The sequence below is a fragment of the Meles meles genome, chromosome 1 (genome assembly GCF_922984935.1).
Source record: "Meles meles chromosome 1, mMelMel3.1 paternal haplotype, whole genome shotgun sequence".
Lineage (NCBI taxonomy): Eukaryota > Metazoa > Chordata > Mammalia > Carnivora > Mustelidae > Meles > Meles meles.
In genome coordinates, this window is record NC_060066.1 from 199844671 (window position 1) to 199859555 (window position 14885).

At 51.7% G+C, this 14885-nt stretch overlaps 1 protein-coding gene across 1 annotated transcript; it reads left to right on the forward strand.

Annotated features, from left to right (window-relative positions):
* The first annotated feature begins 9594 nt into the window (after nt 1-9594).
* Nucleotides 9595-11212, forward strand: ID3 (inhibitor of DNA binding 3, HLH protein). Its single transcript, XM_046014095.1, has 3 exons — nt 9595-9974; nt 10093-10175; nt 10720-11212. The coding sequence occupies exons 1-2, from the start codon at nt 9675-9677 to the stop codon at nt 10150-10152; spliced, it is 360 nt and encodes a 119-aa protein (XP_045870051.1). The 5' UTR covers nt 9595-9674; the 3' UTR covers nt 10153-10175; nt 10720-11212.
* The last annotated feature ends 3673 nt before the right edge of the window (nt 11213-14885 follow it).

Here is a 14885-nt window from a genome sequence, read left to right on the forward strand (position 1 = left end):
TCTGTCAAATAAAGAAATAAATAATCTTTAAAAAAAAAAAAGGTGACTGCTAGGAAACTTTAAGTTACAAATGCGGTCCCACTGGGCTGCGTCATGGTTCTGTCTGGCAGTGTTGGTATAGGGCATCGATATTCTAACAGTTCCTGTTTATTGAGCACCTCTTTCTTTCTTTCTTTCAAGATTTTTTATTTATTTATTTGACAGACAGAGATCACAAGTAGGCAGAAAGGCAGGAAGAGAGAGGAGAAAGTAGACTCCCTGCTGAGCAGAGAGCCCGATATGATGCAGGGCTGGATCCCAGGACCCTGGGATCATGACCTGAGCCGAAGGCAGAGGCTTTAACCCACTGAGCCACCCAGGCGTCCTTGAGCACCTATTTCTTACATTTTTCTATTATCTGATGTAATGCTCACCACAATCCTGTGGGGTTGATGTTATGAATATCTCCTTTTTTACAGATAAGGAAGCAGAGGGAGGGTGTGACCTCCCCAAGGTCACACAGCTGGACACGAGCAGATTCAGTATTCAAACCCAAGTTGCTGACTCCAAAGCAGAGTCTCCCATGGGATTCTACTGCACAGACTACTGAAGCACCAGGGCTTTGGGGGGTCTCCGTGGGGTGTCTTTGGCTGGAATTAGAACCGCTTTGCATGGTAATGAATCATGCTAATCAGAAACTCTGAATGCTTCTCTTTCATAAATACAAAATGAGAAAGCAGATTAATTAATATAAGCAATGCATTTGGAATAAATTGGATCTTGGGATCTGTGGGTAGAATAAAAGGCTGAGGACCACTGATCTAAACAAAGATCTAGTTTTGCAGGTGGGTAATGCCCAAAGAGGACAGAGGATTTGCCCAGGGTTGTCAGCTAGTGGCAGAGCCAAGCTCAAAGGCTGAGCCTCCCTGCACATACCTCCGGGTCTTTGCCAGGATGGTCTCTACCCCAAGCCACTTGAAAGCCCTTTGTCTTGACTCAGCCTCCTCCCTCCCCTGAGCCCAAGGACTAGATGGGAGTGGGCCAGGAGACCCAACCCATTTCCCATCAGGGTCCCAAAGCCACCATCTGGTCCTGGGCCAGGAATTCCTTTCAGAGACTGAACTAAACTGGGCCAAAAATAATGCTGAACCCTTGGATGCCTCCAAGAGCCCCTGTTCCTGGTGGACCCTGGTCTAGCAGGCCAGGCCACCCCAAGTCTTCTCCCTGCCTGTTCTCTGGGCTCCGCAGTCTTCCCCTTGCCGGCTCCCATCTGTGCTCATACATGTGTCTGTGTAGGGAGAAGAATGTTTCAACAAACTGCCCACATCCCAGGTTCTCTCTAGCCTCCCCTCTCCAAACAGGCAGGAAGACTGTGCTAAACCCAGCAGTGTCCCTGTGAGCCAACCCAGGGGAGCCCCAGCCGGAGACACAGACAAGAAGCCACCAAGAAACTGAGACAAGGCCACAAAGAGGCACACAGAGTGTGTCAGAGACAAAGAGAGGAGATAAAGGATGGGTGTTTAAAGGATGGGTGTTTAGATCTAGATAAAGAAAGACACCGAGTAAGAGACGAAGAGAATAGAAATGAGAAGAAAGGTGGACCAGCAAAGGGGATTCGCGAAAAGGAAAATTAGAAGAACTGAAAACAGGAAGAAGACCGAGAAATTCGAATTTGAGAAAAGGGACTGAGGGATAGACCGAATGGGCAGGAGCGCGAAGGGGGAGAGAGGCCAAGACCCGGAGCGCGAGGGCTCAGCGAGCTGGGGCGCGGGGCGCGGGGACACGAGGGGGGTCCCGGGGGGCGGGTCCTTCTCCCGGAGCCTCGCCCTGCTGCGCGGATCCCAGCAGCCACATTCCTCCGGGTTTCCCACACGCTCGCCATCAAAGAGTCCCCAAAGCCCAGCTTTTCCCGCGCCCCTCCCCCGCCAGGGCTGGAGAAGCTATTTTTCACCCCCTCCTGGTCTTTAATCTGTTGTGGGGAAAGAAAGCGGCTTTTGTTGGGCGAGGGGCTGCGCAGGGGGGTGGGGAGGGGGCTCCGGCGATTGTGTGTCCCGCAGCTGCGCGCTTGGGGCCGCCAGGGGTGGGGGCGCGGGGCTCCGGGCGTGGGGCTCCGGGCGCGGGTGGGGCGGGCAGGGAGGGTTCGGCAGGGTCGGGGAGGGAGCCGCGGGGCCTAGGGGAGCGGGCGGGGAGGGTTCGGGTGGGGGCCGCAGGGGGGCGGGCAGGGAGGACCCGGAGGGTCTGTCAGGGCCGAGGTGGGGCGCCCTGGCGCAGGCAAGGAGGGCCAAGGTCGGAGAGGGCCAGAATGGGGGCAGCCAGGGCGCGGGGGTGAAGGCGGAGGGGGTCACAGTGAATGAGGGAGTGGAGGAAAAGGCCACCCGGGCGTGCAAGCTCATTGTCCTCTTGGCCCTGTTTGCACCTGGCCCCAGGACTGGGGGGGAGAGGGAGGCACACTGCAAAGGGCACGTTAGGGAGAAGGCTGCACACCCCCAAGAAGCTCGTGTGTATACCGTCTGCCGGGCAGGGAGCCACCGCACAAATGTAAATGGCCGCAGCACTGGAGAGACACCCACACCCTCACCAGGGGCCCAGACACACAGCCCTCAAGAAGGATCCCAAAACCCAGGGAAGGGGGGAGGACCCACACTCAGGAAGGAACACACACTTTCTGGAGGAGAACCCACTTACTCAGAGACATACACACATACAGTGCCGGACACCATGAGGGGCTGCTGAGCAAAATGGACTTCAGATGTGGACTTCCTTCTCTTCCCATCCTCGATTCCTCCTTAAGACTGTCCCCCGTTCTCCAGCATTTTCCTGCAGTTGGCAGCTTGGCTAACTGCACAAGCTTTGGATTCAGGCTGCTCTGCTTTGCCTCCCAACAGCTGAGTGACCTTGGGCAAGTCACCTCACCCCTCGGACTTCAACTGATATGAGGATTGAGACAGAGAAAATACATGTAAGATGCCTGGCTCCCTCTTGGCACTAAGTAAAGGTTGTCCTTTGTAAGCCTGCCAATGCGTGGGCCTCCATGGTAGTGATTCCACTAAGGAGCACCTGGAGCGGGCAGGAGGCCCTCTGGTTGGGAGTGGAGGAGCCTTTTCCTCTCTGGCAGGGACACCTGTCTCTTAGGTCAGATCCCGCTCTCTTGACCTCAGTACCTACCCTCAAAGCCTTTGAATGGCAACTGAGACGTAGGCCAACATAAGACAGTATTTGGGAAAGGTGACCATTACATTTCAAGACTTTTGTGGGGAGCACCTTTTTTCTTTCTTCGGACCCCGTCTTTCTACAGCATTTTCTGACCTCCTTTAGTGGGAGCCCAAACCCAACTGCTGGCGTCGCTGCAAAGACGCTAGGCCTGAGGGTCGCAGAATCAGAGAGACAGCCAGTATAACCTAGATTTGGGTTTTAAATCCCTCCACCCCCAAGGTGTCTCCTAAAAGTGATGACGGAGGTGGAATGTCATTCAGCATATCTTCACTAAGTGCCCACTCTGTGCCAGGCACTGGGAGGGATACTGAAACCAGAGAAAGACCACCTGGTCACAAGGCAGGTGAGCTCTATGGCCCATTGGGCGGTTGGGAGTGTTCAATGAAATCCTGAGTGAAAGTGCTTTGGAAATACTAAAACCTCTGCAATATATTCATTTCCTTTTGTTGTTTTTATTTTTATTTTTTAAAGATTTTATTTATTTACTTGATAGAGAGCACAAGCGGGCAGAGGGAGAAGGAGAAGCAGGTTCCTGGCTGAACAGGGAGCCCAGTGTGGGTCTTGATCCCAGGACCCCAGGATCATGACCTGAGCTAAAGACAGACACTTAAGTGACAGAACCATCCAGACACCCCCTTCCATTGTTTTTTTTTTTTAAGTCACAGTTAAACTCCCACATAACCCACTGATGCTCTCCAAATTCTAGAAGTTCCAAACAGTCCCTGCTTGACAGATTGTTGTGGTCATACTCACTAGCCTGTAAGTGTTACGGAGAGAGAACCAGTCCTTTGTGTCTGCACACTGTGTGCGGTTTCACTATTTGTGTTCATCCTCGTGTGTGTCAGGATTTGAGCCATAGACCCAGATTCAAATCCTGATTGGTGGGGTTTTATACCAACCAGCTGTGTGACAAATCTCTTTGAACTTCAGGGTCTTTGCCATGATAATACCAAATAATACCATATAATGCCGTAATCATACCAAATAATGCCAAATAATACCAAATGCCAAATAATGCCAAAGCCTCTAGAGCAGATTATATAAGATATTTTATAAGGCACCCAACAAAGGATCGGTTCTCAGAAAATAAACTCTCTACCTGCTTCCCTGTGGGTGTCCACTCCTTCGCCCCAGATGCCCAACCAGCTCCTGGACATCCATGGTCACTGCCTACCTGTTGAAGCAAGGGGTTGGTTAACTTCAGGGTGGTATGACTGGACCAAAAAGGTTGAATTGGGGTTAGAAGAATGAGAGAGGGAGGAAACTTAATTCCAAACTGATTCTTAAAAACAGGAGATGTCATTCTGCACTTTAAGAATAAACATCCCTTAAAACATGGACAAGAGGGGCGCCTGGGTGGCTCAGTGGGTTAAGCCGCTGCCTTCGGCTCGGGTCGTGATCTCAGGGTCCTGGGATCAAGTCCCGCATCAGGCTCTCCACTCAGCTGGGAGCCTGCTTCCCTCTCTCTCTCTCTGCCTGCCTCTCTGTCTACTTGTGATCTCTCTCTGTCAAATAAATAAATAAAATCTAAAAAAAAAAAAAACATGGACAAGAAAGGGCTTTGGGGGGAATAAAAAAACCTTCAAATTTCCAAGAAATTTCCAATGCTCCCTGAGTCTCTTTGCTTAGAAAAAAAAGGTTTTTCCTTAATGTTCCCAGCACCTTAGTGTCTGTCTTCCTATCAGTGTATCCCCCACCCCCCACCACCACTTTGCTTTTCTCTATCCAGTACAGTAAAATGCTCTCGGGTCCAATCTACCTTAGCAAGAGTTCCCTTGAAGGGACAGAATGAAAGGCATAGCCAAAGAAGGATACAAGTTTTGAGACAGGCAGACATGGGTACAAATCTTGGATCTACCACTTACTTGGATCACCACTTGGGCAAGCATATTAACCACTCTGAACCCCAGTCTCCTTTTCATAAAATGCATCAGTGAGATAATGTATGAGAAGGTGAACGGTTAAGATTCAATGAAGGGTGATGATGGTGATGATTGCTCCAAGTACTTCTTAACTATAGGATAGCCTATCTTGGAGGTCTCTGAAATCCCCACCCCTATAAGGACTTAAGTCTTAGACCTCCATGCTTCCTATAGTCCCTTCTCCATATTACCCACATTCCTGAGAACAGTCTCAGCATAAACTATTAAACGCAACTGGCACCACCTAGTCCACCCACCAGGGGTCCATCACATCCTAGCACAGAAAAATAACTAATTGGTTCCCACAGTACTTTCCATCCCTCCTCCCCTTTGATCCTTTCAGCTGTGAGATAAGTGGATATTATTTTCCTCCCCATTCTACAGAGGAGACTACTGAGGCAGAGTGAGGGGAAGTAGTTCATACAGGAATTTGAGGCTGGTCTTAATTCTGAATTCCCTGTGCTTCCCTTGTGTCACATGAGTTTCAAGCAGCACTTTGAGGTCTAGGCTCGCTGCGGGGGGTCGGGGGGGAGGCGTGGGGGGGGGCATGTTCTATGTGCCCAGCTGGAAAATCCTCAGCACACAGCTAAGGCACTTTGGGAGCAAACAGGTACCTATTAGGAAATACAGCATCTGGGGATGTTCTGAGACCACAGCAGACCGCCCTAATGCTAATGAGAGTTAGTGGACAGAGTGGACAGGGAGCCAAGGGAGGGTGAGGTCCCAGTCCAGGCCCCAAGTCCACAGCTGACATCCCAGTAACCTTGGGCAAGTGTTTGAGTTTCCCTTGATTCCGACTTCACAACATAACGGGGGGGGGGGGGGGAATGGATAGGTAGACAAGTAGATAGAAACTCAGTTTAGGCAAAAAGACATCTGCAGTTCTCATCATCATTACTTTGGCTTTGAGAGCGACAGCTCAGAGACCCCCCACCACTTTTTAAAATTTTAAAGACAAAACAGTATAACTTAATAGTTCTGCCAACTCTTCAAAAAATCAGAGTACACAACACTGACTCTTTTTCTTTTCTTCTTCTTCTTCTTCTTTTTTTTTTTTTTTTCTTTCAATTTTGGCAAAGGAAGATTCAGTTCCTGGAAATGCTTACAAAATGATTCCTGACACTGGGAGGAGATAATTTTAAAAGGAAGAAGGAGATGACAAAGAAAAAAAAAACTACATACATATATAGATGAAGGAAGAAGGTGGAGAGAAAGAATAAACAAAAGGAAGAAAAGAAAGAACTAAAAGAGGGAGGGAAAAAAGAATTTAAAGGGCCCCAATTCAGGGAACGTTATCAAGTTCCCAGCATCTGCAATTCACAAGCCGCTCGCCTGCCCGGGAGGCGCAGGCCCCGCCCCTTTCTCGGGTGTCGGGCGCTCATTGGTGGGGGCGGCAGTCGCCGACCGGTGACTGCCCGAGGAAAGGTTGCCTGGGACACGCATCCCTGTGTGAACGCATGACGTCCCACCCTGGCGCCAGGCTGTCTGGGGCTGAGTCTTAGATCAACACAGCTGTGGGACCGGGACCCACAGCTGGGCAAAGGAGCGGATTCCTCAACAAAAAATAGGATTGTGAGAAAAGTTCTGAAACAAAAACAGCGCAGACAAAAGCCTTAATGACATCCTTTCATAAAAATAAAAAATGCAAGAGGGGGGAAAAAGCTGGTAAAAGGAGCAGAACTGGGAACAGAAAGTTCAGAGGCATTTGGAATAAGAGGCTGAGGCCCCGCCACCAGCCACCACTAAACTAGTCGCAGAAGGCCTGAGCTAGCCCTCCAGTCCGCTGTTGGAAAAAGAAGTTTCTCCGGTTCAATCTTTATTCAGTGTTCCCAACCGTACCCTGCTTCTTTCAGAATTAGAATTTTAGATTGGAGAAGACCCCCAGAGGTCCTTTGCTCCCTCCTCCCCTACCATTTTGCAGAAAATTCAGCCCAGGAAGGAAGAACACACGTCCAAGGCCACATTGCAAGTTACTGGCGTGGCCAAGAGAGAATTCTGCTTGCTAATCCCACTGCACTTTCTACTGCCTGTGTCACACAGCCCAGAGGCATATCAGCCTGAAATTATCTTGGGAAATAATAAATGTGAAGGTGCTTTGCAAACAGGTACACAAGCCTGAGGCATCAGTGGTAGTAACGGAGGAGGGAAAAGGAGAGAAGAGAACCTGTATGGACCTGTGGACCCAGCACCTACCACACACCTGGCCCTATGCTGTGTCCCCAGGCACCGAGGAGACTAACCCATCTGGTGGAGAGAGCATGTCAAGTGCCTTGCAGAGCAGAGGCATGCGATAATTATTTGTTGAATAAATGAGGTAGGTCTAATTAGCTTCATTTTATAAACTGGGGAATTGAGGCACAGAGAGTTGACTTAGTTCAACGTCATTAGTAAAAGAGAAGAACAGGGATTTGAACATAAATCTGCCTGGCCCCAAAGGCCATGATTTTTCAGAACCACCCCTCAGCACCCCCTACCGCCTGCAACCACCACCCCCCCCCCGCCCCCGCCAGCCCCAGCTAGACCATTTTGCACAAACCACGGAAGTCTGTGTGATAGAAAAGGAAAGGGTTTTCTATTTGGTCACTCAGGAGTCTTGCAGAGCCACCATTTTCCCCTTCCCATGACCAAATAGCTGGCATTCTCTTCTTTTGACGTCTGTAGCATTTATAGACAGACTTGTGCACTCACAGGTTATCATCTTCCTCCTTCTTATGCTAAAGAGTAGAAGAAACTTGAAAACATTAACTTTTTAGGGAGAAGTCTTTAGAAGACCCCTTTCTCGCAACACAGAGCCCTGTGGTTTAATGGCAAACAATGAGACTTCAGGGTTGGCTCTGACGTTAGCTGTGGCATGACATTGGACATGTTTTATGGCCCCTCTCTGGGCCCTTTACCATCCCACTCCTGCCTGGCCAAATTTCATAAAGCCTTAGATTTCCATTATTGGAAAGGATTTAAAATAATCACTTAGCACCATCTCACCATATTATTCACAAGGCAAACCAAGGCCAGGGTACCTGGACTTGTTCAAGATCCTATCGCTGGGATGTTGATTCCCAGCCAAGTGTCCTTTCTACCATGACAATTTTGAGATTCTCCTACTTCTGAGCTCCCATTGTCCTGTTAATCAGTGCCGCATACTATAGAACTCTTAATTGTTTCCTGTGTTAATTTTGTTTCCCCAAATTGCGAGATTCTTGAGAGCAGGAGCCACTGTTTTATGTAAGGTGACTCCATAAATATTTACCAACTGATTGACTTAGGAAGCAACCATTGGGGGAATCCCACCTGGGTTTCCAAGATGAAAACCAGTATTTGAGGCTGCAAATTCCCAGAAGTTCTGGGAAGTGACAAGAAGACAAGGAAAGAATACTGAGTGCAATGTCCTGTTGCAATACAAGGCTTAGCTTCTCTGTCCTCTGATCCCTTTCCTGGGCTCTCAGAGCTGGAGCTATTTCAGCAAGGCTAAGAATAATCAAGTCCAGGTGGCCTACCCTTCCATAGCAGAAAGGGACAGACAATTAATTGAGTGATGAAATTACCAAACTATTGTTTTCTGCAGAGAGGTGTGTGGAAAGTGGGGGGGGGGGGTGGGCAAAGCAAGAGTTAAGAGATTGGCTGACCCAATGGGGGCCCCTAAAAAGATTTATATAGAAATCATCCTGTCTGTCCCCCATATTTAAAACTCTATCCAAAATTCTAATCAAACTCACTTCCAAAACACAATTGGCATATCTTTGGCTGCTTATGGAGTCCATGGGGCCAGAGGGTGGGAGCTCCTTTCTTTCCCCATGCAAAAATCACGGATTCAGTCTTTTTTTTTTTTCTTTTCTTTTCCCCTGTTGTTCAAATAAATAGTGTTCTTTGCTCAAACCCCCTTCCCCTCCTCCTTCTGCAATCTCAGCCCTAGCCCAAATCTGTTTTCTTCATTGTAACCTCAGCTTCACCGCAATTAATTTTTTTCCCCTCTGGTCACAAGATAATTCCTGACGCCAGTGAGTCTGGAGGTCAGACGAACAGCAAATTGGGGAACAAGGCGGCACTAATTCCTTACAAGTTTCCCTTGAAAAATCCTTTGCTTTAAAAAAAAAAAAAAAAAGCTTCTTTGCTGTTCAGGGATTTATGACCTCAGAGGGGCTGTGGGTTCAAGTTAGTGTTGGGCTGTGGGTGGACTGGCAGGGGGCAGGGGAGCTCAAAGATCTGGGGCGCTGCCAGGAAAAGGCAAATTCTTAAACTTAATGGTTTTAAGTGATTTTTAAAATCCTTGCTGGCAAAGAGGCCTGCCTCTCCCCAGTATCAGCGCTTCCTCATTCTTTGAATCCGCGGCTCCGCGGTATTCGGCGTCAGACCAGCCGGAGGAAGCCTGTTTGCAATTTAACCGGGTTGTGAACGCCCAGGGTTGGCGGAGGCGGGGCCCGGGCGCACGTTTTGCATAAAGGGGCGTGCCTTCGAGGCGGGCTCTATAAGTGGAGCCGCTGCTGGCGTGCGCGCGTTGCCAGCTGCTGTTGGGGGTTTTTGGCTCTCTTCGTCTTTTCGGCACCTCCAGTCTCATTCCTCAATATGAAGGCTCTGAGCCCGGTGCGTGGCTGCTACGAGGCGGTGTGCTGCCTGTCTGAACGCAGCCTGGCCATCGCGCGCGGTCGCGGCAAGGGTCCGGCGGCCGAGGAGCCGCTGAGCCTGTTGGACGACATGAACCACTGCTATTCGCGCTTGCGGGAACTGGTCCCCGGAGTCCCGCGAGGCACTCAGCTTAGCCAGGTGGAAATCCTGCAGCGCGTCATCGACTATATCCTCGACCTGCAGGTGGTTCTGGCCGAGCCCACCCCTGGACCCCCAGACGGCCCGCATCTTCCCATCCAGGTGTGTGGGGGCGTGCGCGGGAGCGGGGGTGGGGCTGAGTTCCAGAGCCCGGATGCTGCCTGGACCCCTAAAACTCCCAAATGCCGTGCATAACTTTTCCCTCTTTCCCTTTTCTCAGACAGCTGAGCTGGCTCCGGAACTTGTGATTTCCAACGACAAGAGGAGCTTCTGCCACTGACCTGGCAGTCCTAGCGCCTCCAGGTAAGCATCCGCACCTTCGCCCAGGGGTGTAGAGGTGGGGCGGTGCTTAAACGACAAATCTTGGAATTGGTTGGCCTTTTAAGGAATTACTGCCTCTTCAGTTTGGGGAAAACGAGGCGAGAGAGGGGCAAGGGACTTATCCGTGGTTACATTAAATGAATGATAGAACCAATTCCCCGCCCTATGTGCGTTTCAACCGTGAACGCATTTTGCCCCTGCCCTCCATCAGAGGCCAAGACACGAGAAAAAGTAGGCGCAGGTGAATAAAAGAGCCGTTCTCTTTGTAGTTTGGAAACGTAGAAGGAGCTGTATCTTCCTCTGCCCTCTCCCAGCTAATGTCAATTCCAGGAGGGCGGGGTGGTTGCAGGCTCCGCCTGTGGTCCTTTGGCGCCAACTGGGTGGGGGCAGCGTGGGGCTCGGAGTTATCAGCTGGAGGTAGAGACCAAGTTTCCTCCCTGGCGCCGGGCAGTCTGCGGACGGCCCCCGCCTCGGCGAGCTCGGCGGAAACTGACGGCTCCCTGGTCTTCTTTCCTCCCCCGCCCAGAACGCAGGTGCTGGCGCCCGTTCCGCCTGGGACCCCGGGACCCTCTACGGCCGGAAGCCCGAGGGCATGGATGGGCCCCAACCTCGCCCTGCCCACTTGACTTCCCCGAACCCCTGCCTCGAGCCTGGACCTGGCGCCCGGGAGCGAAGGACTGTGAACTTGGGTGGCCTAAAGAGCCAGAGCTAGCTCTGGGCACCAGCTGGGCAACGTCTCCTGGCCCCCACCCCACCCCTAAGTTTTAAAGTCTTTCTTTCACAGTGTGGAGGTTGGGGGGGGGGGTGGCTGCTCTCCAAAGTCTGCCAAGGCAGCAGTAGAGCTGGTCTTCTGGTCTCCTTGGAGAAAGGCTCTGTTGCCCTGATTATGAACTCTATAATAGAGTATATAGCTTTTGTACCTTTTTTGCAGGAAGGTGACTTTCTGTGACCATGCAATGTATATTAAACTTTTTATAAAAGTTAACATTTTGCATAATAAACGGTTTTTAAACACTTGAGTATATAATTTGTTTTCCTTAAGTGCTAACACTCTCATAAGGCTGAACTTAGGAGAAATCAATGTCCTTCTTGGACCTTGGGAAAAGTAAGCTTGCATATGTAAGGGAAATGTGGGGAAATGCCAGCTAAGACTAGAGTCGGGGGGTCAGTGGTAAGGGCTCATGATGGGATCCCTATATCCAGTAAGGGTTGGGTGCAGAGAAGATCCTGGCCCTGGCCCCTCATTTTACAGATGAGGAAAGATGTGAGGGGAGCTCATCCAGCAAGCTGGGAGCTCAGGATAGAAATTAGGTATCCTGAGTCCCAGTTTCTTAGGTCCCTTGAGCTGTTTTGCCCCATTACCCTATGGCTTTGGTGCTATTAATTATTAATGAGGTCTTTCTAGCAGGGCATGGGGAAGAGTGGAGCCTCACCCAGAGCCCAGACAGGGGTGGTGGTTGATAGACCCATTTTAGAGATGAATAAGCAGATCAGGGCCTGGTTTCATTTCCCTCCTCATGCTCTCTGATTTGGCTTCCTCTTGGGCTTCCAAATTTGGAAAAAATAGGAGAGGGGCTTTTCTCGTCCCTCAACCCCCCCAGCCACTCTGATCAGAATGATTTAGGTGCTGATTGGGGAACATTAATAACAATCCCTCTCCTCCCACCAGGTAGTTGAAGATTGAGCCTAGACTGGGAGTTTGAAGCAGCCTCACAGTCCCCATTCCTTCTGGTATTTCCTTCCCATAACACCTCCACTGGAAGTCTACTTTGTGAGCATCTTTGACTCTATTTCAGAAATGGAGAGTCTGAGGCTCCATGGATAATGGGTCTGAGCCGGGTTCTCACAGCCCCTTGAGATGGGATTTTAACATAACTACAGTGACTACAATTGTAGTGGACAAGAGCAGAGCCTGAGACTGGCCATCCCATGGGGCCAGGTCTGAGAGTGGGGCAGAGGGCAAGACCACCAATCACCACCATCCCCCTTGCCCCCTACCTGGCAGCTTCCCAGGTGGGCTCCACCAGGTTCCTGGCCTCATGAGATTCCTGTTTATGATATGATCTCATCTGTGTGTTGGCCCCTGGCATGAGTAACTTCAATATTTCATAACAAACAGGTCACGTCATCACCCTTCATGCCTTAACCCCGGTGAGCTTTCAGGGGTGAACAGGGGCACGTGGTGGGGAGGCAACCTCTGTCTTTGCCAACTGGCTGACCAGCGGTTCCTAACCTGTTTCCTGGTCTCTGATGATCTGGTGGGAGGTTTGAGCACACCAGAAAATACATATACCCTCTTGCAGAGTCATAGCAGACCTCCAGTCCCCCGTGAGGTCCTCAGTCCCTATGTGAGGAACTCTTACCTCAACCAAGTAGACCCAGGTTGGGTCTAGGGACCCAGGTTTTGTTAGGGGTGCTGTGCTTGTTCTGGTGACAGCCGCACAGGGGTGCAGATCCTTGCTCTAACACATCCTAGCTATCCAGCCGCAAGTGAGAGACTGCCCCTCTTGGCCCTCAGTTTCCACATCTAGGCAAGATGGCTGATCTTGAGCCATCCACCCTGCAGTACGCGGCCCTACCTTAGACCATTGACCGCAGGCATTGAACTCATCTGCCCTTTCTGCCACAGCATGCTGCTTCCTGCTCACTCAGAAGCTAGGGGACTGGGGACGGCTAGAAAGACCCAAATCGCTGCACAGCGGCCGTGTGACCTTGAGCAAGCCGCTTTACCTCTCCAAGCCTCTCTTCTCCTTTGCCCAGCAGCTGGCAGTTCTTGCTCCCCGGACAGAAGATAAGGGTGGGAAAGCTCTTTGAAATGCATCACACACCTACAAGGTATTATTAAGCTAATTCCAAGGAAATTGCCTGTCAGGTCTGCTGGGACTGAGCTGTTCAGGTGGCTGGGACAAAAGCTGAAACCAGCATGCCAATTCATTAGTCATTAGAGAGTGAAAGCGATTCGACTGCGGGTAGGAAAACTCTCAGAATGAGGATAGTGTTTTCTGTCATAATCACCTATCGAGAGCCTGCCAGGTGCCAGGCTCCATGTTATCTCAATTTTTTTCTAATCCTCACCACAGCCCAGCAAAGCGAGGATCCTTATCCCCATTTTACAGAAGAAGCAGATTCAGAGAGGCTGAATAACTTGGAGGTCATACACCACAGGGACATGGCACAGCAAGGAGCTTCGAAACCCACATTCTCATGTCTCCTCCAGGCCAGCTCTTCTCCCTCGCCATTTCCTGCACCTGGTACTTTTTTAGTCCCCAGTGGGTGCTTGCGGAATGAAAGACCCAGGGCCACCCGGGGTCACCTCCCTCATTTGGGAAAGAGGGTGATGGTACCTCCTTTGCAGGTTTGTGACTCGGATTCAAGGTAAGGTACATAAAGCATCTATCAACTTCCCTGAAACACAAGCTTCACTATAGCGGAGTGTCTTGGGTTCATTACCGCATCAGCTCTGAAACGGACATTTGGAAGAGAGTTTTGTTTTGTAAATAAAGCAAACAAGCAAGACAGTCAGGCTCAGAACGGGCAAAGTAACTTGCCCGTGGCCACACAGCTCCTAAGTAACAAAGCAGGGATTCAAAGTCATGCCCGTGACACCGGAGATGGTGTCTTGAGGACGCCGGTTATAGCTCTCCCCAGCTGTGGATGCGCCTGGCAACCTTCAATTATGTGTCCTCCCGGCCTCATCACCTCGCATGGCCACCACTCTTCTCCGTTCCCCAGGCTACACTCTAAAACCCCGTACCGCTCTCTCCCGCAGAACTGCTTCTTGGGGTCCCCTCTGCCCGCTCCCCTCCCTCGCAACTCCAGAGCCGGGGCCCACCCGCCGCGGCTTATGGCCCGGGCCGGGGCGGAGCCTGGGCCCACGTGGCCCGAGCCCGGCGGGGCGGAGGCGAGCCGGCCCCGCCCCCGCCCCGCCCCGCCCCCGGCCCGGCGACCCGCGCTCCCCCCGCGGGCCCTGGGGGCCGCTCGCAGGTGTTCGCTGGCGCCCGGATGTCTGAGCTCTGGCTCCGCTCTGGCTCCGGCTCCCTCCGCAGCCTGCGGGCGGGGCTCCCAGCCCATCCGGAGCCTCGCGGCGCCCCCGCCACTCTGCCAGCAGCGCGGCCTCCCAGTTCCCAGCCTCCCAGACTGGGGGGCCCCCCCCACCCAGCGGAGTCGCTGACCGGACTGCTCTCCCGCTGCCCCCAGCTGCGCTCGGCCCGATGCTGCCTCAGCGTGCCCCCACCCCGCTTCCTGCCTAGGCAGCTTTGCCCTGGCCGGGGTGGCCGCCCTGGATCGCACCCCCGTTCCTTCCTTCCTTCATTCTTTCAGGCAACTCGCATTCCTCGAACGCCTGCGACGTGCCCCGCACAAGGCCAATACGACCAAGTGTGGGCCCAGCCCCGCTGGGGTCCTCCGGGAAGCCTCTGCCCTCTGCTCCAGTCCCCCACCCCCACCCCGCCCGCCCCACTCTCCTCTTTCCTGTCCTATTTCACTCACAATTTAGTATTTAATTCTTCTCTGGTTATTTCTCCTCTTAAGGGTCAGTCAGTGGCAAGGTCAAGGGGTCTCCTCCTGACCAAAAATCAGGAATCACTCTGAAAGTAGGGTGAGGAGTCAGAGTGTGGCCAGAGTTGGGGTTCAGCCAGACTGTGACAGGGTTTGGGACTAAGTGTGGATGGGAGCTGGCAGCTGGCAGTCTGT